This window comes from Ochotona princeps, chromosome 20 (assembly GCF_030435755.1).
Source record: "Ochotona princeps isolate mOchPri1 chromosome 20, mOchPri1.hap1, whole genome shotgun sequence".
In the NCBI taxonomy this organism is placed as follows: domain Eukaryota; kingdom Metazoa; phylum Chordata; class Mammalia; order Lagomorpha; family Ochotonidae; genus Ochotona; species Ochotona princeps.
In genome coordinates, this window is record NC_080851.1 from 20,451,566 (window position 1) to 20,475,566 (window position 24,001).

A 24,001-nucleotide genomic window follows, 5' to 3' on the forward strand; every position below is an offset into this window, starting at 1 on the left:
TCAGGTCCATGTGCGATGGCTCCTTGCAAATGCCCCTTCTCCGTCGGTAAGTCTGATGTGATTCTTCCTGCTTCTTGAGGCTCAAGAAACACAGAACAGAATTGTCTTCTCAGAGTCTGTTGGGCAAGAAATTGAGTGAGTCAAATCCTAAACTTACTTAAGGCTTTTCCCCATCCCTCTTGTTATCTACTCGTTCATTAATTCCGTTTTCTCCCTATCCCTTATTGGTCTACTTTCCTTTCTTTGGTCAGCACCCCTTCCTGTTCACAAATGATCCCTCCATTGGAATGATGTGGAAGGCAGCATCATGTTTAACAGATTTATTGCTTCCTTGAAGGCTTTCTAAAGGGCCTTGATGGGAAGTCCTTTAGAAAGGTTTGCACTAAATGCTGATTCATGAAACACACAGAATCGATGGAGGAGAAATTACTGTGTTTCATCCTTGCATCCATCTGGGGTATTTAGCTGTTTTTCTAAGGTGGTCATTAAGGTATTTCATATCCTAAGTAGTTTGAGGTTACTTATTGTGAATTGAGAGAAGACTCAGTGCTGCATTATCTTATGTAACACAGCACCTGGAAGTCAAGGAAAATGGTACTGAATGTAGAAATGTGTGGAAAAAGAGACATTATTGAGGCTTCTTTACCAGGAGCCCATGTAAATAAAACACAGTGGCATTGTGATGGGAGACTGGAAATTTCCATGCTTTAGTGCGGGTAGACAAGGGAGGTAGGACACCCCTCTGATCTTTGGCCAGGGACCCTTGTTTCTTTAATGGGTTGTCAGATCCCACTGGCAGAATGCTGCAGATGAGCAGGGGTCCAACAAGGTCAGGAAGGAGGCACTTTCAGTACAATGTTGGTGAGACCCAGGGGTCTGTACAGATACAGCTGTCTTGTAATCAGATTGCTAGGGTCAACCAGCCTTCAGATTAACAGCATCCAAAGGCTTAGCCTTCGGGATCAGTTGATGTCTTGAGAGGAATCAGGAACTAGAGTTAAGAGCTATGATTTCCACACAAGAAAATAGCAGCAGCCAAATGGAATGGAGGACATTGAGTTTGAAAGCTATTCATGGTTGATGATTGTCATTTACCCAGGGCTCACCTGTGCTCTTGGGGACCTCTTGTGGGTATCAGTTCACTGAACTTTCATGCTAGCACCATGAGAGGGCTAATAAGCACCTCAGTTGAAGAAGTTGGTTTGTGCAGGTGAAAGTCTATCGCAATAGCATCCAATGATATTGATGTTTGGACTGGAACCTGGGTCGGTCTCTGTTCATAACTGCTTCCCACAATTCAGTGCTGCCCCTGTGTGTACTGTTTCTGTCCACTGTGATTGGCCAGACTCTTGTGTGCAGGAGGCCTACAGGCCCCGGACCGTGTAAAGGCCACGTGAGCATGGTGAGGTCCAGGTAAGGCATTTGCTTGGTGCTGGAACATCCAAGATGGGCTTCTCAAGGTTCTTTAGGGGGCCAGCCATGCTTCCTCTGAGCTGTTCTTTGCTGTGTTTCTTGTTGCCTGTGGAGAGAGGCACTACTCATGCCAGCTTTACAGTGGACCAGTGAGCCCTTTGTGAATGAGCAAAACCACACTTCTTCCTCGGTCTTGGTGTTCTAACAGTGTGAGAAGCCCACAGAAGCTTCTTAGCTTCAGGATATGCCAAAGGGGGAAAAAATGATCTTTGACTAGAAAAATGGAGAATCAGAGAGGAAAGTGTGCCCGTGTAGACAAGGGAGGATTCTGTGTCAGTATATGGGTTTACAATGACTGCGCATATGTGCACCAGGTCTGCCCAGGAAAAGATTCATTTATGGAAGACTGAAATGTTTTTATTAATACTTCTTATCTAAGCAAAACAGAGACATCTACTGGATTTCACAACACCTAACATGAAAGCTGATCTCTGAGGGTTGTCGTTAATATTTGCTTCCTCCTTCACTGTTGAAAACATATTTCAGTTTTCTTTTGCATACCAGCACAGGATAGAGAGAAAACGTAGGCTAGGCACTATGAAAGTGTTATCAAACCTACACACATTGGCATTTTTGGCAACAACCGCTCTTGACCTTACTCTGGGTGCCATAACAAACCTGGAAGAACAAAACTTACTTTTTCTGCTGCTTAGGAGAGGACCACTCCCGAGCCAGCAGGAGCAGGAGCTAGTGTAGTTCCTGTAGGCATTTGGGACTGTATTAGCATTTTATCTTTCCAGTGAAGTGCTGGATGCAACTTACTTTACGAGGGGAGGTTTACTTAGCTATAGATTTGCAGGCTCAAATGCAAGGCTGGGTGGCCCTTTCGTTGACTATTTGGTGCGGTTGGTAGATTGTGATGAATGAGTATGTGCAAAAGAAGGTTGGCAGGAGTAGGCAAAAAGCAGAGAGAATGGCTGGGCCCAGTTCTAGCTTTTATAACAACTTTCCCCTGTCAGTCCTCACCTAGGGCACACCCCTAGTTCCCTTCCCCCCACCACTGGGTTCTGGAGCCAAGTCACCTTGAAACCAGGACATGAACCTTGATAGACCTTGCTTGATGACCTCAGGCTGCAGAAAAGGCATCTCATTTGTACTGGCCAGATATCAGACAAGCTGTCTGCAGTGCCCAGGGTCCGACCAGACCACATGGCACCTTGACCACATGCAATTCATAGGGACAGCCAAAGTTGTGTATATTTTTTTTAAGCCTGGTAGTTTTTAATGCTTTGTAATCTGTTTGCTAAGGTTAGGGGCAGCTTGGCATTCCCATGCTATTTACCTAACATTTTCAGTACTTCTCACCTTCTTACAAGGCTTATTGCTTCTCTGGTTGGTAGTGGATTCTGAATTGCAGGACTGAGAAGGGCACGGTTACTGTGTCCATAGACTGACAAATTGGTGTGGATTGAAATGGAACCAAAGCAATGAATGTTGCATTTCTGCTGACCCTGTCCAGCGAGGCCAAAAGACTGTGGCTAATTCTTGCTCAGTATTATAGCAGGGTTCATAGGATGCATTTTTGAAAAGTTAATTTAATATTTTAATTATAACATTGATTTTCTTTTCTTTTCTTTTTTTTAAAGATTTATTCATTTTATTACAGCCAGATATACACAGAGGAGGAGAGACAGAGAGGAAGATCTTCCATCTGATGTTTCACTCCCCAAGTGAGCCGCAACGGCCGACGTGCGCCGATCCAATGCCGGGAACCTGGAACCTCTTCCGGGTCTCCCACGCGGGTACAGGGTCCCAATGCATTGGGCCGTCCTCAACTGCTTTCCCAGGCCACAAGCAGGGAGCTGGATGGGAAGTGGAGCTGCCGGGATTAGAACCGGAGCCCATATGGGATCCCGGGGCATTCAAGGCAAGGACTTCAGCCGCTAGGCCACGCCGCTGGGCCCTAACATTGATTTTCAAATGACACCCATGGTGATCCCTGTAGACTTTTTAGTCCTCCTTCCTGGCTGGTTCTGTGCATTGATTATTTTCATTATATCCTCCAAGAAACCCTCTCCTTTCAGAAACTCTCAAGGTCATTTCAAGGTCATGGAGATGATTACCTGTGTTAAACTTTACTTTTACTAGATTAAGCCATGCGAACTGTCATCTCTTTGGGTCAGAAATGGTCAGATATTAGCAGTTCAGTGGCTCAACTTGCTAAGCTTCTTAAATTCTAAACATTTGCACATCAGCAGGCTTTGAAGGAATATCCTGTCATCTAACTGTCATCACTATTTACAATCATATGGGGTTTGCCCAGAACTGCCCGGTCAGCAGTGAAGTGACACAACTGAGTTGAAGCCCTGGATATTCAGTTTCCTGACAAACTGTCAAGTGGGCTGTGACTGTTCAGGCTCCAGGGGATGCTGGCTTAAAGGATCAGAATAAAGGAAAGAGATTATTTCAAATCCAGAGGGCTGGACTCCAGGCAGGAAAGAGAGCAAAAACCAGGGAATGACCCAAGCCCAAGGGGTCTTAGGAGCTGAGATGGGTCAGATGGGACCCCTTCCTGGTCTCCCCTGCTGAAACATCTGCCTGTGGGAACTAGGCCACCCACTCTGCATGCATAGGACTTACTTGGGCAGGGGACTGTGAGCCTTTGTGCCTGGGATTTAGACCTCAGGCTCAGCTAGACACTGACTTGCACTAAGGGCTGCAGTGGAAACCTGAGCAGGGTCCATAAGAATTCAAACATTTCTCATGTTCTGTCAAATGAATTTATTTCTGTATTGAGAATAAGGGATATATCCCTAATCAAATACATGTGAAAATCAATGCATATTCATTAGAAAAACATGGACAGATGGGAAGAAAATTATCCATCTCCCCATCACTACAGGTCATTATTATTAATAATACTGTAGTGAAGTTCCTTCCATTTGTAAAGTGCATGTTTTAAAAATTATAATGTCTTTGTATTGATATTGCTAATACCCATACGTGGAGTTTCAAAGAGTTCATGAGAAAAGAGTATTATTTAAAAAAAAAAAAGCTGCCTGGATTTCAATTTTTTTGCACCAAATAAGCTTATCTTTTGATTCCATTTTTTTTCATGAACCACTTGAGTTCCCTTGTTTGCTTTGTGCAATGAGAATACACAGAGTATTCTCTGTAAAAGACAGTGACAAGAATATGCATTAATAATGTTATGAAATACAGCTGACATCCATTTTATACTTCTATCCTTAAGTACGCTGTGGACAGTTTTTAAAACATGGACAGTGTTCCATCAAGTAGATTTTCTTTTTAGGAGAAATAATTAAGGACATGGAGTCTGGACTGTGGTGTTCAACTCCCAGTCACACTGGTTTGTGTGTATGTGAGCAAGATGCTTCATCATTCTGTGCCTCGGTTTGTTAATCTTTCAAATGGGCATAAGAATTATATACTTGGCTTGTTGTGGAAAAGAGATCACCATCTCTAAACTTGAAAGACAGGCTTTACCGTCCACTAATGCTGCATTGAAGGACAGAGAAGAATGTCTGCCAGCCATAACTTACTTTCCTAAAACATCAGAATAGCAAGTCGATGTTTGTGTCTCAATTTGTCAAGGTCCCATGTGAGTTTTGTCCATCAACAGTAGGAGAGGAGAGGCCAAAACTTGTCATTGAGTCACTGGGACAGCAGGCAGCAGGGCAGGGAGGCCATGGTCGTGAGCTAAGGCGACAGCGCACTTTCAGCACAGCATTTGCAGGATGCAGAATTGGTTCAGTTCATCATTTGGTGATCTGTACAGTCCTTGCACTGTTTATCAAAGGGAATAAAACATGGAAGATTTATGAAGGGTTACCCACTGTTGTCTCTGAAGCCAAACAATTGCATTTTCTTGTTAGCTGAGGTTTTTAACTTTGGATGAAGGAGAGCTGCACTCCAGGGATCACGGAAGGCTGAAGCCGTGGAGCAGAGATGGGCAGATGTTTCCTGTCTGGTGTGGGGAGCCCTGGAAGGTCTCGGCTCCATTTTGATGCTGCTTCTTAGAGTGCAGCCGCCTCCGATCACATCCCAAGCGAGTACAAACAAGAATGTTGCTGACTGCTCCTAAAACTTGCCTGATGGGCACTGACATTTGAATTTCAGGTAATTTTCACATCACAGCTGCTTCTTTTGTTGTAGAGAAACTAATTAAAAATCTAAAGGAAAAACAAGTTGAGACAAAAATCAAGTGATGTACCCATGTGGCCACTGGGCTGTAGTGTACCCACCTTGGGCTTAAAACAGTTCTTGGCACCCATTCTTTGCTAGATTCAAGTGTCCTTAAAACTGGTTGTGGGAAATGGAATGAAAGACAATTTTATTTTGGTAAAAAAAAAAACAAAAAAACACCTGAAATCTGTGCCTAGCTGTTTTTCTATGTCTAATATGGATATCCTATAAATGTTTTGAAGGAATGTTTTAAGAATGGATTTGTTTTTTTGCACCAACATAAGCTTATCTTCCATTTTATCTTGCATGAAGATATCGAAGAGCCTGAGTATGTGTTAATTTCTGTGCTGTGTTTGAAGTTGTTATCCCTGTCCTAATCATAGAGCCTTTCTGCTTTTATGAATAAAACCCTGAAAAATACATAGAGAACCATCAACAGCCTGGTTCTGCAATTGCTCCCCATCCTGCAGCCCGATACTAGGGCCACACCTCATCAGGGGCTGGAGGAAGCTGGGCTGTAGCACGCAGGTGCATACCTCTGTGTGGGCTCCTGGGAGTCCACTTCTGGTGGCTGTAGCTTGCTGGGCTCCCAGCTCTTCTGTGGACAAGAGGTCGTGTCTCACATGCTGGGACTTGTGCCTTTGCAAAGGCTGCCGGACAGCTGTGTTGGGCCCCAGGGAATGGGTGGCCTGGTGGAATTGCGAGGCCACCTGTGGAGTGATGGGGACACAGGTGTCTTGCTTCTGCTGTCAGTATAGCCAGTGTTCTCCCTGTGGGTGCTTGATTAAAAAAAAAAAAGGAGGAGAAAGAGGTGGAAAAACGCACTGTACGTGACTGGAGCTGTTTCACGCCTTGGTTTGAGTTGACAAGAAGTGAGGGAAAAGGGGATCCCTAAAGGGTGTTGCAAAAAGGAGCTTGGGGATAAGGGAAGAGAAATTAAGGTGGCAATCAGCATGTGCCACAGACCTCAGATTGTCCAGCATCCCTCCCCGTGACCAGCCCAGCAGGAAGATTACAGATAGCTTTATAAACTTTGGCAGTATAATTTTATTAGTGACAAAGACTTTTTTAAAAAGTCACAGCCAGCTTTATTTTAAAGAAAATTTATTCCCAAGGCATTTTAAGTTGATTTTTTATGATAATCCTTTGTATTGATTGTTGAATCAACGCATCAAATAAACTGTGATTGAGTCTATTCAGTAACTCGGTTTTTATTCAGTAACTAAGTTTCATTCATAACTTTTTAAATACGGCATCTCCCCCCTCCCTTTTTTTTTAAAAATTTGGTGTTTTTTTTTTGAAAGGTAGATCTACAAGGAAATAAATATAGAGAAAGATCATCTGTCTGCCGGGTCACTCCCCAAGTTGCTGCAAAGCTCAGAGCTGAGCTGATCTGAAGCTAGGAACAGAAGCTTCTTCCAGGTCGCCCATCATGGGTACGGGATCCTAAGGCTTTGGGCCATCCTTGACCGCTTTCCCAGGCCACAAGCAGGGAGCTGGGTAGGAAGTGGAGCAACTAGGACATGAACCCCGGCACCCATGTTGGATCCTGGCGCATGCAAGGCAAGCACTTGAGCCACTAGGCTACCGTGCCAGGCCTGTATCACCCCTTTTTTGTGTGTAAACTGTAGACACAGTGATGTATAATCCTGGACTTCAAACAATTTCTGAAAGGACTTTTTAGCAAAGGAAGGCTGCCTTAAATTCAGAATTTTTGGTGTGAGAACTTGCATCGTTTGTGCATGGAAGTCCATTTAAGAGTGTGGAATATGTATGTGTGTGTTTGTGTACTCACAATCTTACCCTTCCAAGCTGTATGGTTAAGACTCGTAATTAACTGGCTTCTGAAATGGAAGTTCCTTGGAGACAGGTTCTGCATCTGTGTTAAATTCACATCTGAATAAGAAGTATGCCATCTGTTTCACACGGTGACCCAGTAGTAGACTTTCAGCGTTACGGATGCACCAAAGAATGGTCTGTCTCACCAGGTGTTGGAGGTCACTGTTTCCAGTCCTCTGCCTCTGCATTCTCTGCACGTTGCCCCTGCTGTGCCTCCAGTCTCTGCTTCAGTGTTCCTGAGGGCAGGAACTCTCTCTGGAGTTACACCAACTGATGTAAACCACACCATGAAAGATCTACAGGAGGTTAGCAGTCGGACCCATTACCCCATGAAACCCCCACTCCCACACCACACACACCTTTCGTTTTTCTCTGGGTTAAACCTCCGAAGCTTTTCTGCTGTCTTTTCTGGTCTCCTGCATGTTGGGGTATTTCTGACCATCCCGTGGTGCATGACTTCCCGTGTGTCAGGAGCTGGCTTGTCTGGTGGCCCTTAGCATTGGGCTCTCTGTGCACGTGCAGCCTTGCTCCAGTCTGGGGCCCTGGGACCTTCTCTGACTCTCTCACTGTGCGTCTGCCCAGGAAGGCCAGCAAGTCTGAGGTGTCCAGGTGCTGCATGACATTTACTCCTCTTGAACACATTGACAACTCCATGTCTTCATGAAGTGAAGACTCACGACTTTCCTGGGAGTTGTTGCAGAATATTCCAGGGGAGGGGCTTCCCTTAATGTTGAGTAGTTGGAGGTGGTCTCCAAACTCAAACGGACCAGAGGTACTACCTGAAAGATGAGTGTGGAAATGTCAAATTAGGAGAAATGGAGTTTAGGTTGAAGATGGGAGATAGCATTGTTAAGGATGTCAAGGAAGAGAACTTGCAGCCCAGAGGGTGATGTACTAGGTCACCAAGTGGCATAAAATCTATTGGCCTGGGTTCCTACCACCTTCCTGTGAGTTTATTTTTTGAGAAACCTTTGTGCTTTGCCTCAAAGAATCAAATTTTAATGATGACAAGTTGTGCTCTCATTAATTATTCATAAGCCAGAGATGCCATATTCTGAAGGCTTATGCCTATATTTCTGAGAATATTTTCATAGAACTTGCATTTTCCTAATTAAATTCCTTCTTGCTAACTGGACCCAGGATCCTGGCCTCCAAATACCCTTTAATAACTTTGTTGAATTTAATGGAAAGAGACCAATGTGAGAATCTGAAGATTCCTACTTCTAGAATCTTGGTGACATGGTCTGTGTTGTGAGTTCCAAAGTCCGGAGTTTCCAAGAATCTCTTTATACAAAAGTGTGAGAGTGATGGTTCTGTGTCAGTTCCAAGAATGTGAGTCCTCCTTAAAAACAGCTTTAACATTCCAATAAAAGCCACTGCCTAGGCCAGTGCCTGGCACGGGGCATAAGGTTCTAACTGTCAGCTGGTGGATGTAGATGCCCTGAGCTGTGTTTTTGATCACTGTGCCTTGGCTCAGCAATTCTCAGGTTATGGCCCAAAGACTGCCAGTAGTGCCTGGGACCTTATGTAATGCCAGTTCTTCCATCCCACCCAAGACCCACTGAACCAGAAACTCCAGCTGGGTCTTAATAGGTGTTCTCTGGGAGATCCTGGTGTTGCTCCAAGTTTGAGAAAACCCTGCTTTGGCAAATTGCACTCAGCCTTGTCTGGACATTAGAATTATCTGGAAAATTTTAAAAATCCAGTCACTTGGTTCTCATCTACCAAATTTCTCCTGAACTGATCTGGAGTAGATTACAGATTCCTGGAATGTTAAAGGGAGATTTTTGAGGGGCACCCAAGGTGGAGAACTGCTCCTCAAGGGGGGCTTGGGAAGAACTGGGGCACTGATTTATTCTCGGGAAGAGGAAGGTGAGGAGCGGAAGTGTGTGTGTTACTTGATAGCACTCCCAGGTCACTCCAATCTTTTCCCATGAAGAACTTGACCTTAAACTACCAGCTTCAAGGAGTATACTTGAGACGTTTTTCACAGATTAAATTAATATTCACGGAGTGTGCTTTGTTTTAAAGGTTGCTTTGAATGCTATATTTGTTCAGCAAATATAGGCAGTCATATAGCACAAATATTAACTCCTGAATCCTCGAAGGCTTTCCCCATGGAATGCCATCTGGCAGGCATTATTGTAATCATCTCTTTATTATCCACACTAATGAAGAAGTAGCATGGCATTGGTAATTGAAAAACACAGATCATTTAGAAATTGTTCAGGCAAATGCCAGTGCTATTTCCCTAGTCAAGAAACATTCACAAGTAGAAAATCTTGGTAGATGATGGTTTCCCACGGAGGGGCTAGAGTATGTATGATTTTATTTCGAAACTTGAACAATAAGAAGAAAAGTGAAAAGCTGAAGAAAGAGGTTTGTCTCATTGATGAGAGGCCTGGGCAAGGGCAGGTTAGCAGTTAGCAGATCTAAGTGCATTTGAACCAGTCTGTTAAAGTGTGTTGCAGCCAAAGCTACGTGGCATTCGGGGCATTGGTGGGTCTGGTTTCTGGATCTTCCCCTGCTGTTGCCTCTGTTGTTTGTGATGAGCTGTTTTAACCATCAGTGGACAGCACCAGGAGTAGGTGCTCTCACAAACCCTCCTCAAGATCCAGATGCTGCTCCATTTATACCATTTAAAGTGCCTGGCTTGGATTTAAGATCCACTCCTGTTCTCTGGTGGCTATGGAACGAGTTGTGGGATTTTTGTGTCTTGGAGTTTGAGACTGTCTCTTGGATGTGTGATCGAGCTGTTTCACTTGAGAACCTGAATTCCAGCAGCTAACCTCCCGGACTGCACACAGGGCTCCTTGCTGTGAAACAACTCATGGTCCGTTCAGCTGGTTGTGGCACCATGTTCCCAGAGTAGTAGACTCTGATGGGTGGGGAGGGAAGAAGCCAACTACTCCTTCCTCCAGGGGCCACGAGCTGTCTGCTGTGATTCACCCAGAAGCTCTTCAACAGGGACTGACGAATGATGCTTCAGAAGGAGGTACAGAGGTGCATGGGCGCTGCAGTGAAACAAGGCGAAATTTCTATCTATTTATCAAAGCTCTGCAGCTTCCATTTCGAGACAGGTGGAAAAAAATAACATGAAACAGGAAAAGAAAATAAATCTATACCCTGAGCATCTCATAAATAAGAAAGGAGTCAGGGAGCTCATGGCCTTGCCAGGCTCTCAGAGTATTTTTGTCACAGTACAGAAAGCTTGCAAATGTGTCAGCCTGTAATTCAATCCTAGTTATGAGAGTTTGTGCTTGCTTGTAAACTTATTTTACTGGCTATTAAAAACGAAAAAGAGATGATTGTTTCCAGGAGAGAGGGCTAAGTAAATGATACCTAGAGCTAAGAAAAGAAAAAAGAGAGGGCAAACAATGAAAAGCATAGTTCACCCTGAATTACAGTTTTTCTCATCTAAAATGTAGTGATGCTTAATAATTCAGGGCAGATCATTGAAAATCAAAGGCAATTTTCTAATTGGCTTTTGTTTAGTAAGAGCCTATTTGTTGGAAGCAATTAGGACATGGTTTATTGAACATGAGAGGGACTCTGGTCTACTACAGTGTCTAGGAGGGATGGAGAAATTGCAGCTTTTATGGAAGAGAGTGGCTCGCAGGCCTGTTCTGCCTGAGGCAGTGATGTGATGTTGAGTGGAGAGAACAGGACCAGCTGGGCACCTGCCCTGGGTGTTATTGTGAAATTTTCAGCGACACCAGATCGATCAGCAAGGTGACATTGCAGAAATCTAGTTCAGATTCCATGTTTTGAGTTGACATTCCGGCTTGGCCACATCCTGGCTCTGGAACTTTGGCAAGGAATGGACACCGTCAGAGCCTCAGTTTCCTTCCTGTGAAAGGAAGATGATGGTAGAATCCACCTGCTGGGATTTAAGGAGGATGAAGAGCTGGCGTGTAGAAGACACTTTGTGCAAACTGTGTAATTATGCGTTATTTTATTGAAGTTGCTGGGTAATAATGATAAGGTTCTTTCAAGGAACCCTGAAGATCAATGATGGTTAGACTCTGTATCTTTCAGATTCTGCATTCAGAGACAGTCAGTTATGGATCAAAAATGTATTTTTTTAAATTTGCACTTTCACTGAACATTACCCACACTTTTCCTGCCATTACTCTATGAACACTGTTGTGTAGTAGGTATTTATATGTCATTCACATTGCATCAGGCATCCTAAGTAACACAGAGATGATGTGAAGTGTACGGGGGATGTGAGTAGGTCATCCACAGGGGAATGGAACCCATCCCTGAAGCTAGCAAGGAGCTAGGAGACTCTTTTGAAGTCAGTTGTATCCTATTTGATGGTTGTACTGTGTGCCTGAGAAGGGGCCTGACTGAATGAAGGAGTTTTCAAGGAAATCTGAACGCAGACTTCTAACAAGACTGATGACCTTTAAGCCATGGGGATTTTTTTTTTCTGGTCAACTTCATTAAAACATCTCTTTGGAGTGGCTATTGAAATTAAGATTCAAAGAAAATAGTTCTCACTTGATTTCCTTTTTTGTGTGTGTTTTATTTTTGGAATAGACTCATGGAGCAATGCTAGAAATAGTTCTGAAATCAGTGACATGTTTTTCTCTTTTATGTTGGACTCGCTCAGTTTTTTGGCTGGCCTGTGTTGCATGGCAGCCAATATTGATTAGCCTACTTTTTTTTTTTTGAAATACACTTTTTGCAGTGTGTATAAAGACTAAATGCTAACAAGTACCAAAATAAATGCATTCAACTTCTGTACTAGTAGCAAGGAAAAAGTAGGGACACAAGATTGTGGAGACATATTGTTAAAAAAGACACTCTTCCAAGGCCAAATTGTAAACTCCTGGGCCCAGCGCAGTAGCCTAGTGGCTAAAGTTCTCGCCTTGCATGCACCAGGATTCCATATAGGTGCCGGGTCTAATCCCAGAGGCCCCTGCTTCCCATCCAGCTCCCTGCTTGTGGCCTGGGAAAGCAGTCAAGGACGACCCAAAGCCTTGGGACCCTGCTACCCGTGTAGGACACCACGTGGGAGGGCTCCTGGCTCCTGGCTTAGGATCGGCGCACCACCAGCCATTGCGGTCACTTGGGGAGTGAATCATTGGATGGGAGATCTTCTCTCTGTCTCTCCTGCTCTCTATATATCTGACTTTACAATAAAAATAAGTAAAGCTTTTAAAAAAATTGTAAACCCCTGGACAAGGTCTTGAATTCGTCCAAGCAGCTTCCTCACCCAGGAAACAGGGGTGATAACAGTACCTACTTTTACTACACCAGCTATGACACCGAGCTACAAGGTACAAGGTAGCACATAGAAAGTCCTCAGCAGATAATAACTCTTCCTGCTACTTAGGTTTCTGAAAATGGTCACAATCAAAGCAATCAATTCATGTATAATGCAGAGGCAATTCCACTTTTCTTTGTTAAATAAATTATTATGTATTTTTTATTGACAAAGTATGTTTTAGACTGAATCTCTCTTCATCTTTGTCCAACATTCTGATTTTGGATCTCCCTACCCCAATGACTATCAAGATAATCTCACTGCATTGGGCATACTGAATGATTTTTATTTTTTGCCAACTCATCTTTATTCTATATGTATTCCTTCCCAAGAGATATAGCACTTTGATATTTTAAAACTTACCAGCATTTTAGTAAATGAATCAGAATAAAGTGCTAAGTAAAATATTCAAAATCATGGTGGCACAACCTATCCAAGAAATACGGGCAAAGATGTCCTCATCAGCAGAACTGCAGTGAGCAGGCAGCCGGTTCTCATGATTTTAAAGATTGTTCATTAGTTCATAAACAACCTCTCGCATCCTCGTGGGAGAGACAGTTTAGATGTCTCCTTGAATAATGTAGAAGAGTGTTGGCTGTTCAGACCTTGAACAGGTATCCAAAGAGGCCTTCCTGTACCAGATTTTTGGGGAAAAAAGAACATTAACCAAAAATTCCCCCAAAACAGAAATTTTGGCTGTAATAAAAAAACTCAAGGTCAAAATGGAAGTGTGTCACTGCCTGCAAATCATCCGTATCAAAAAGCAGCTTTCCTTCACTGTTTTTAAACATTTTCATTAAACATTTTTATGTCAACAAATAGCGTCCTGCAATTTTATTTTTTGTTTATGCCACGTGTTATTTTGGAAAATGTATGCACAGTGGTTAGATGTAACTAATTAGAGAATGCGTTCACTTGCCTTTTCCAGCCATTAAGAATGTCCACTAACATCCTTTCTGTCCAGCGTTGTCCTGGAAGTCCGGGACTTCAAGGGCATTCAGATTGGAGGCTCATTAGCTTCAACATACAAAAACTTCAAGGATGCTACTGAATCAATACTAAGAGCTAAAAGCGGAATTCAGTAAAGGAGCTGGGTATAAAAGTCAACACAGAACTGTCAGTTTTGCTTCCATAGGCCAATAGCAAGCTATCTTTAACATTTTTTTCATGTGTTTAAGAAAAATAGTGTCTTCCTTTGAGTTACCCCCATTTGTATTTGTGGTGATTAATAGTGGAGAGTGATTTCTGCTTTGACTTTTTTTTTTAATTCGTTTTTTATGACACAGTTTAACAGGCATTGGGGTTTCCCCACCCCCGTTGTTCTCCCCTCCAATCTTTCAATAGGTATATTTCAAGTACCCTGAGATATTCATCATACTGCCATTGAGGTGTCTCCTAACAGTGTAGGGGCTTGTCTGTCATTCTGCTGTGAGACCGTTCCTGTAATGCGTGTGTGGGGATATGCTTCTCTCTGTTTCTGACTATGGACATATTGATTTCCGCTGCTGTTCTCCTGGCATTTACTGGGACATCTCAGGCATATGAGGAGTTTGTATCAATGGGGGCTGCTCCCTGTTAGGTGTATTTGCAACTGTATTTCATTGTCTGGGTGTTCTGTGCTGGGTGGTTGACCGTAAGGCTAGTGACCATCCTGAGAGCAGGCAGATGATAGGATCTGGAAACAGCTGCCCGATGTGGTGTCTGCTGGTGGGGTTGGCCAAGGGTGGTGGGGAGGGCTATGGATTATGGACCCCTGTTGGCAAGCCTGGCCAAACTTAACCTCATGCATAAGGATGATGGAGTTGATGTGGACACATAGTGGCTTTCTTGGAGCCAGCTTCTGTCTTACATGGTGCAGGTGTGACTCCATCCCAGATCTTTCTTCCCAAATGTTATTTAGCACAGTCACCAAAATTATAATTTTTGTGTCATCACACATTTAAGAATAATCCTATGTTTTGATCTCTAGGTAGATTTCTCAATCCCAGGTCTAAAAGCTGGGTTTGCTGAACCTGGGAGCTATAAAATGAAGTTTCTGTCCCAGCCCTGGTAGGTTCTGTCTGACTAATCACAACTTGCCTTGTGATTCTGTAAGGAAGCCAAGAGCTTGCTGTCTGGTGGTGTCTGCTGAACACTTAACCTTGTCAAACGTTTGCTTTCATCACAGAATCATGTCAACCCGGCTATGGACTTCACCCAGACTCCTCCTGGAATGCTGGCTCTGGACAACATGCTGTACTTTGCGAAGCACCACCAAGATGCTTACATCCGGGTAAGCAGCCGGGCCTTTCTTTTTTTCCATATTGCAGGCTTCAGCCTTATACAAGTGACTATGGTTAGGGGTTTCATCAATCAGTACAGTGAAAGCATAAATTATTAATTTACTGAAATCAATTCATATGAATAAGATAGGGATTTTTAACTTCATTTTTTCCGTGTGACTTTAAGAAAAATACAGTAAATGCTGGAAAACCATTTTTACAGTTCAATACTAAATTATGATGAAACTCTTAAGGAAGGGGTAGGAATGAACCATCCACCCAATATTTTCCCAAACTTCAATGTAGTATAAGCCTCTTTAAACTTACCCTCAAAGTAAGAATAAGATCCCGGATTCTGTCTTGTATATCCTCAAAGTAAGAATAAGATCCCGGATTCTGTCTTGTATACTATTTCTGTCTCATCTAATTCTGGAAATACAGTAATAAAAACAAACAAACAAACAAAGACAGGAGGAATGAGGAGGAAGGAAAATACTTTCTCACATTTTATAACCAGCCAAACCCCAGTTACTTAAATGAATTGATGAGTTGTTCGGGGATGGAAGCCTCTCTCCATCTTGGAGATAGAACATGACACCTGCGGTTGCAGCGCTGCTGGTGTGAAGAAACCAAAATGTGAGTGTTAGGGACCAAGATGACAGGGGTGTGGCAAGCTTGCCCATTAGAGCTGCTTTGCCAGTGCTGACTCTTCTCCCCTGAGCCCAGATCCGTGATTGAGGCTGGAAGGGCGTTAGTGAGAGGGTAGAGGTGGCAGTGGGGTGAGAGAATGGGTGAGCTGTTAACATGATGACTAGGTTGAAGCTTAGGAAGTGTTTGAGGGACAAATGACCTAAGGCAGGAAGAGCAAGCCTGAACTTAAAATGAAAGTAGAGCATCTTTGTCTCTCTTTGTCTGCTGGACTCTCAGCATTGCTCATTCTTTAAAGACCTGGGTTTGTGGCCGGACAGTGTCATTATTATCAAGTGACATAAATGTGGCCAGTTCATTTTGTCTGGCCTGAAGTTTCTCCCCAAAATGAGGGAGACTTGAGGGCTCTCGACTGCACAGTATTCTCTCAGGACGCACTGGGAAATGTGTGGATGCATTTCTTTGATTGTCAACTTGTCCAGTTGGAATCGGCTGACCTAGCTTTAACGCAGAGCAGTCTGCACAGTGCTGCATGGTCTCATTCAGCTATGTGTGTCCACCTCCCACCCCAACCATATATAAGCCATGTCAGGTTTCTGAGCTCTCTGTAGGTAATAGACTTCAAATGTGTTTTTCTGTGTAAACGGTTTGAGAAACTTTCATCTCCTCTGAAGTATTGTTTGTAATTTCTTTACTTGGAGAATTTGATGGCTACATCTGTGAAAGGTTTGGAATCAAGAGCTTGGTTGGAAATGTAGTCCGTTATAAGAAAAATTGTTTCGTAACACTTTGATTTGATGTATATGCTTACTGCACAAACATCTTCTAGGAATGTAATCTTATTTCCTAGTTCATAAATTAATATTTTGTAGATCCTTGGAGAACTGCGTATGAAAAGAAGAAGCCAAGTAGTAATTGAATTTACCATGAACTGATGAATGTGTGCAGATGAGTGTTTCTAAAATTAGGACTTATTGTGCTGAACATGCTGCTAATTGTATAAGAAGCATATGTTACCTGAAACATAATTTAATGTTTTAAGCTTACTGCCCTCAGTACATTTCGTAAATTGTTATTAGTGAAATTAATATCCTGGTGACGTGATAGAGCCTTATAACTGATAAAGGATTTAAAAGAAGAGTTTGTTTGTAAAGCCACGTGTGGTAGTCTTTGTCCATATGCATGCTGCTTTGTTGGTTAGTGTTTCTCACAGGTCCTGTTTTCTCCAAAAAATCCTTTCTCTGATGTTTTGTGCGTTCCTTTTGACCTATAGACACTCACTACTCAATGTGCAGTTGAACCTTTTGCATGAATGAACAGGTTTAATTGATCATATACAAAGTCTGAAGTTTCATGCGAGAAAGTGTTGTGGTTACTATGACAAGAGACATCTCGGGGATATTGCAGGAATTGTGGTAGTGGTGATTCCGGAGCAGTAGTCAGTCACGTTTTTAAAGGGATCTGTCTGTTTGACTGGTAGAGTTATTGAGAAAGATCTAGAGAAGAGATCTTCCACCATCTTTTGGTTCATTCTCCAAAAAGACTGCAATGACCAGGGCTCAGCCAGACCCAAACCAAGAAATTTATCCAGGTGTTTCATGTGGGTGGCAGGGACCCAACAACTTGGACCAACCTTCACTGATTGCTAGGCATGTGAGCAGGGGGTTGGATCAGAGGGGAACAGCTGGAACTCAAACCAGTGGGTCATAGTCAAACCTGATGTGCCACAATGCCAGCCCCAGCTGATCCTTTTTATCTGTGAGCTTACTAGTTTCTTCTGAAACATTAAGCAAGGTTCATTGTTTAAAGTTTACATCGTGGAAACTGCTCCCTTTTTTACAAGTTTAATATCCTGTATGATTGCAGTTACTCATTTATTATTGATATTTTTCATTTGGTAAATGCCCTGTTCTGTGCCTGAATATAATCTCCCTTTCTATGCCAGGCAGTTTTACAATTGAGGTTGACAGTTGAGATACCCCCACACAGCTTCATGCACGCACACATTGTTCATCAACACACACCTCACACACACATATCTTCAGACACACACAGCCATTCACACATTGTTCATGAACACACACATTCAAACATGTATACATATGCATGCACATACACACCTTCATGCACAATCCTTCATAAGCAGACATTGTTCATGAATACACACATTCATACATATGCTCATCTCCATGCACACATGCATTATTCACACATGCACACTTTGTTCCTGTGCACACACATGCACCTTCATGCACACACATACCTTCATGTACACACACACCCCTTCATGCACACACACACCTTCAAGCACACACACACCTTCATGCACACACCCCTTCATGCACACATGCATCACTCATGCACACACACATTGTTCACGCATGCACACTTTGTTCCTGTGCACACACATGCACCTTCATGCACTCACATACCTCATGTACACACACACCCCTTCATGCACACACACATACCTTCTTGCACACATATATACCTTCATGCACACATACACACACACCTTCATGCACACACATACCCCTTCATGCACACACACATACCTTCTTTGAACACACACACCTTCAAGCACACACACACCTTCAAGCACACACACCTTCATGCACACACACCTTCATGCACACATGCATCACTCATGCACACACACACCTTCATACATACATGCATTACTCATGAAAGTACACACATTGTTCACACATACACACTTGTTCATGTGCACACATACCTTCATGCACACACACACCTTCATGCATACATGCACCATTCATGCACACACACATTGTTCACACATGCACACTTTGTTCATGTGCACACACACCTCTTCATGTACACACACCTTCATGCACACACATATACCTTCATGCACACACATGCCTTCATGCACACATACATCACTCATGTATGCACACATTGTTGATGCACAGATGTTCTCTCTTTGCTCTTGACGTCCCCCACGCTTTTGTCTCAACCACCTTGTGTCTGTGTGTTTCCAAGCTGTCTTCCTATCCTGTATTCTGATGTTTCTGCTATTTCCTTGTCAGGTCAGGACTTCACTCCTGCCCCTTTCCAAAAGGTACTTTGCCAGCCTTTCTCTTGTTGCCCTCCAGTGATATCCTAACAGCCGGGGCTTCCCTCTTGCCTTTCAGCTGCCAATGGCTGCCTTAGCTCTCAACCTTGACAGTTTAAGTAAAAAGGAGGAGAATTAATTTTAGAAAAATCACCCTTCCACTTGAATACCAGTTTGAGAATTTAAGACTGAGGACAAAAATGAGTAGAATTACCGAGATGATAGAGTTACCTGCACTTGGAGAGTGGACGTAGCAATAGGGGGAGCAGTGTGCATGAAGGTGTGTGTGCTTGAAGGTCAAATTGCACCTAAGCCAAGGAAGAGGCGTGTTTCTGGCTTGAAGGCCAGCAGTGGTGTCTATTAACAACCTAGACATGGCCAGTCTGGGAGGGAGCAGTGAACTTGAGCAAACCTGTGTGGGACCCCTCGACCTGTCGTGTGGGACCCCTCGACCTGTCATGTGGGACCCCTCGACCTGTCGTGTGGGGCATGAGGCAGCAGCAGTGCAGCCCACACCCATACAGGTGCCACAGGCTCTTTCATCTGCCTCCTTACGCATTGTCATCCCCTCCAATCCATTCATCTGTTTCATTGCAGTATTATCTTGATGACCTGTATGTTAAAGTCTGACACGTTCAAACCCACCATCGTTGCCAGCTGCTAGAATGACAGAATTGTGCTAGAATGACAGCCTGTTCTGACCCCACAGCCTATCTCTTTGGTTTCATCTCTTGCTGCCCCAGCCCCTCTCTCCTGTTGTCTCCGTTGCCACAACATGCCTCATTTGCACCAAATGGTGGAGTTTCACTCTAGCTCTGACTCTTCTTCTGCCTGCTGCCCTCCCCACACCATCTGCCTGGTGACATACCTCCTGGTAGAAGTCACAGATTTCAAAACTGACTGCCCGGATGACTCTGTACTCTCCATGCAGCCTGTGCCCACCTACAACTTAATCCTTACAACATTCAAACCTTTAAATGCATTTACCGTCTATATCGTTAATTGATGATAAACTCTTTGTGAGTAGGCACCAAGGTTTATTTATATTCCTGAAGTCCTGACACAGTGGCCAGCCCAGGGTAGCTTTTATTAATTTGTTGTTAATTAGCAAGTGAAGTGTTTCTTTAGTTTTTTTTTTTTAAAAAATGGTCTCTTGCCAATGATCAATTTTTTCTTAATTATCTCAGCCTTCATGTCTTGTTAACAATTTAGGGCTGTTTTGGTGGATAATCTTGTTGCTTGTATAATATTTGAGTCAGCCTTCGCATCTATATTCTGAAGAAAGCAATGGATATAACTGAGTTACCTCCACATTTGCTGGGTACAGAACATGAGAAAAGATTGCAAATCTAAGCATCCTACTGTGCAGGGAGTGAAATCTGGAGGCATAGCGTGATTCCCAGCTATTGGAGTCTTATGTACTCCGGGCCTAATTGCTTTCAAGTTTTCCAGAAATGTTTCAACTCTGGCGTTCCCCATGAAGGTGGCAGTCCCGGGCTGTCTCAGTGAGGAGCAAGTTCACGACCAGATGCTTGTCTCCCCCTCATGGCCATGGTGTCATTGGGTTACAGGCAGTTTCACAACAGAGCTAAGCATGTATTGCAGTTGGTTTTCTTTTTTCCTACCTAGAATGATGATTCTTGGTGTTTCTAAAGAAAGAAGCTTACTGACTCCATGAACAATATAATCTTTGAGCTTAGATTCGGTGCTTTTGATGTATTTAATTGTTCACCAACAAAGTGAGAGGCCCAAAGGACTGGATTTTTCTTTGGCTCAAGACTTGTGCTGGTGAAGCTGGGAGCCAAGATGCAGTCACAAAACAAAGGCCACATGCCAGCCAGGAGTGTGGTGGAACTGAGAGTAAATGCTTCAGAAAAATGCTGCAACAAGCTGACAAGGTGGTTTCAGAATTAAGTGAATCTTCATGCTAATCTTCATGCTAATCTTCCCTATTGGTCACAGAAAATAAATACTTCGTATTTTATGTGTGGTACTTGACCACACATAAAAGACATGCTTCCCGGGTTAGCTGGGGTGTCAGGAATCCCCTAAGATAAGTGTAGTGATCACCACTAGTTAGTGTGGTGGTCATCATTGTGGATAATGTATACATTCAGAAGTTGGGACTTTTGGTAACAGGTGCAGAGTTCCGCTTGATCACATAGCCAGGAGAGAAATGCCACAAGGGCCTTCAGATTCGGCAGCCTCATGTCCCTGTGCGAGGAGCATGATACAACAGCAGCAGCAATGATGTCCAGCTTGACATGGGAGTAGAGGGGACAGAACCCGAGAGACTGACTAGAGGGTGCACTAAGTCCACGCACCCTCACACACCTCATTACACACACGTGGTTGTGCTCAGTCATGAGTTCCCTGAAATTGCTGAGTCTGGAAAGCTCATTCTAAGAGTGAGAGAGACTGCCCTCCCTCTGCAAACCCACTCCGTGAGATCACATTGTCTATATTAGATTGTAAATCCTTTGAAAACCAAGGCTGTCTCTTGCCTGTGTTTCACCATATTACCAAATGTTTGATTGACACTCAGATGATATTATTTTGAGGAATAAATGAGCCTGGTGTCATTGCAGAGCTTTCTGGATCCCAGATGCGGTCTTTTGTCTCAGAGTAGTGACATGAGACGTCACACACAGACGTTCGCCAGGGATCCAGAAACTACTGTCAATCATCTGCCCCATCCCCCACTTGGCATTACAGCTAGACAGAAGTACAGTTTGCTTTAATCCCAGATCCAAAAAGAATAAGATAAATTTTGAACATGCCAACAATAAAAGCCACATGCATGCAGATGAGTTGCTACCATCATTGCTTGCATCTTTTTCAAATGAAAAATAAATATACACAACAAAGAGTTCATTTTACAAGATGCTGAGAAGCATCAAAGTAAAGCAATAACAATTCCTTTCACATTCATATTCCTCATTCATTGACTTCTGCAGGAAATGTTACAAACACATGAGGGGCCTGGCTGGTGCCATGCACAGTGCACATGGGAGACCGACAGGTTATATCTGGTACTTAAACACCAGAAACAAAAACATAAGCAAGAAAAAGGAGTAGTTGTTTGTTATATTATTGGGGAAATTCCTCTTTTCCTTTGGAAGTCTTAGATATGCGTTCTTCTGGGCACATCTACCAAATCATCAGAACTTTGCCCAATAACTCTTTGAGTTTTTTTCCAGTCTATTGACCAGGTAATTATTTCACCAATTTATCATCATTATACTCTTCGTATTGGAATCATTGAGGACTTACCTTCTTTCCTCATAAACTGATTTTAAACAATAGGACTAGTTTTAGGGAGAAGTTCTCTGGTGCTCAGTTAATAGGGAACAGAATATAACTAAACCCTTTTCTCTGTTTTATTTGTCATGGGGCTGTGTGCTATAACTCAGTTTTGTTTTTTTAATAAAGCTACCACTCAACTAATTTGTAAAATCACAATCAATAAAAATCTGTTATACAATAGCATTTGTTATGTAATAGCATTCTTGAATCTTACAGAAATAAAGTGAAAAGTAGAAAAATGAAAAATCTACCACTTGTTCTTTACATACCCTGGAATTATTTTTTTATCAAGTTATGTGGTGTATCAAAAATCTGAGGGCTGGCTTTATGGCAGAGTGAGTTAACCTGTTGCCTGTAATGAAGACATCTTACAGGAACACCCGTTTGAGTCCTGGCTCCTCCATTTGCAATCCAGCTCCCTGCTAATGCATTGGGAAGGCAGCATAACGTGGCTCAAGTGCTTGGGCCCCTGCCCTGCACATGCCAGACCCACAGCGCGTGCCAGACTCTTGGCTTTGCCTCAGTCCTGACTGCTGTGCTCATCTGGAGAGTGAACCAGCAGATGGCCTCACTTGTGTTCTCTCTCCCTCCCTCTCTTTTTCTTTGTCTCTGTTTCTTCCCTCTCCCCTCCGTATAACTCTGCCTTTCAAATAAATAATGAAAACTTTTGAAAACACACATAATTAATGTATGCAATTTGATCATATGCCCCGCAATTCTTGCTTCAGCATCTCTCATAATTTATGACCAGTATTTCATCCACTTGAATTCTTTACTTGCTGGGTGACTATAATAGAAGATCATGAATTTCTTTAGAGGAGGCAAATAGAACTGCCTTTAAAATGAGATGAATTACATTAGCTTCATGCAGTTGTGAGCCAGGGTCTATATGTGTTTCTAGGATTGCACCAAGTCAGAGTGGCAATATTTATAATAGGCCAAGTCAATGAGATTGTAGGAAAGATGGATATTTCTGCATATGAATTGTTTTCTCCAGTGTCTTTCATTATAGTTACACTTTTAAACACATGAAAGATTTAAAGTATGTTCACACAATTTTGGAATCGCTAAGTGTTTTTTTTTTTTTTTCCTCTCCATGGTGCAGAAATAGCAAACCATACTTCTAAACAAATAACTGGGAGAAGTAATTGGTTTACACCCTAACTCATGGCTGGAATAGGAGTAGCCTCATTCTTTTTTTTTTTTTTTTTTTTTAAAAGATTTATTTTATTTTTATTACAAAGTCAGATATACTGAGAGGAGGAGAGACAGAGAGGAAGTGGAGCTGCCGGGATTAGAACCAGCGGCCATATGGGATCAAGGCAAGGACCTTAGCCACTAGGCCACGCTGCCGAGCCCCTGAGTAGCCTCATTCTTGAAGTAGAATCCCCACAATACTTTGAGATGACCTGGTACCAGGAAAACTTAGCACCCTTTGATCCCTGACTGCATTTTTGACTACTTAACATAGATTAGTAACGATCTTCTCTTTAATTTCTCCTAGCCTGGGAAGGTTAGGTAACCTCTGTGCCTCTGCTTCCAGTTGGCCCTCCTCAACTTTAAAACCATTTTGGTGGGAAATTCTTTTCAGATTTTCTGTCCTGTGCCAGAGAATGCGAACATTAATCATTAGTAGTCAGGGATATTTGGAGCTTGCTATGAGATAGCACCCTTGCTAAACAGTTTCAGAAATGACACTCACTGAGGTTGCTCGTGTTTTTATTTCTATTTGCCTGATGAGTTCATGACCCACAGAAAGTGAAGTTACTCAGAAAATGCCAGAGCTGATTTTTTAAAAAGGTTTATTTTCTTTATGTGAAACACAGAGTGCCAGAGAAGGAGAGACAAGGAAAGAGGTCCTTCATCCGCTAGTTCAATCCCCAAGTGGCCGTCGTGGCTAAAGCTGAGTAATATTGAAGCCAGGAATCTGGGAAGTCTGTCTGGCATCTCCCATTTGGATAACAGGAGCCCGAA

General features: G+C 43.0%; 1 protein-coding gene across 5 annotated transcripts in view; it reads left to right on the plus strand.

Annotated features, from left to right (window-relative positions):
- Positions 1 to 24,001, plus strand: part of ELMO1 (engulfment and cell motility 1) — a 497,188-nt gene that overhangs the window by 232,227 nt on the left and 240,960 nt on the right. For all 5 annotated transcript variants that reach the window (XM_058677989.1, XM_058677988.1, XM_058677992.1 and 2 more), the window contains one exon: positions 14,901 to 15,005. In XM_058677989.1, the coding sequence (XP_058533972.1) occupies positions 14,901 to 15,005 (105 nt within the window). The remainder of the gene's footprint in view (positions 1 to 14,900; positions 15,006 to 24,001) is intronic.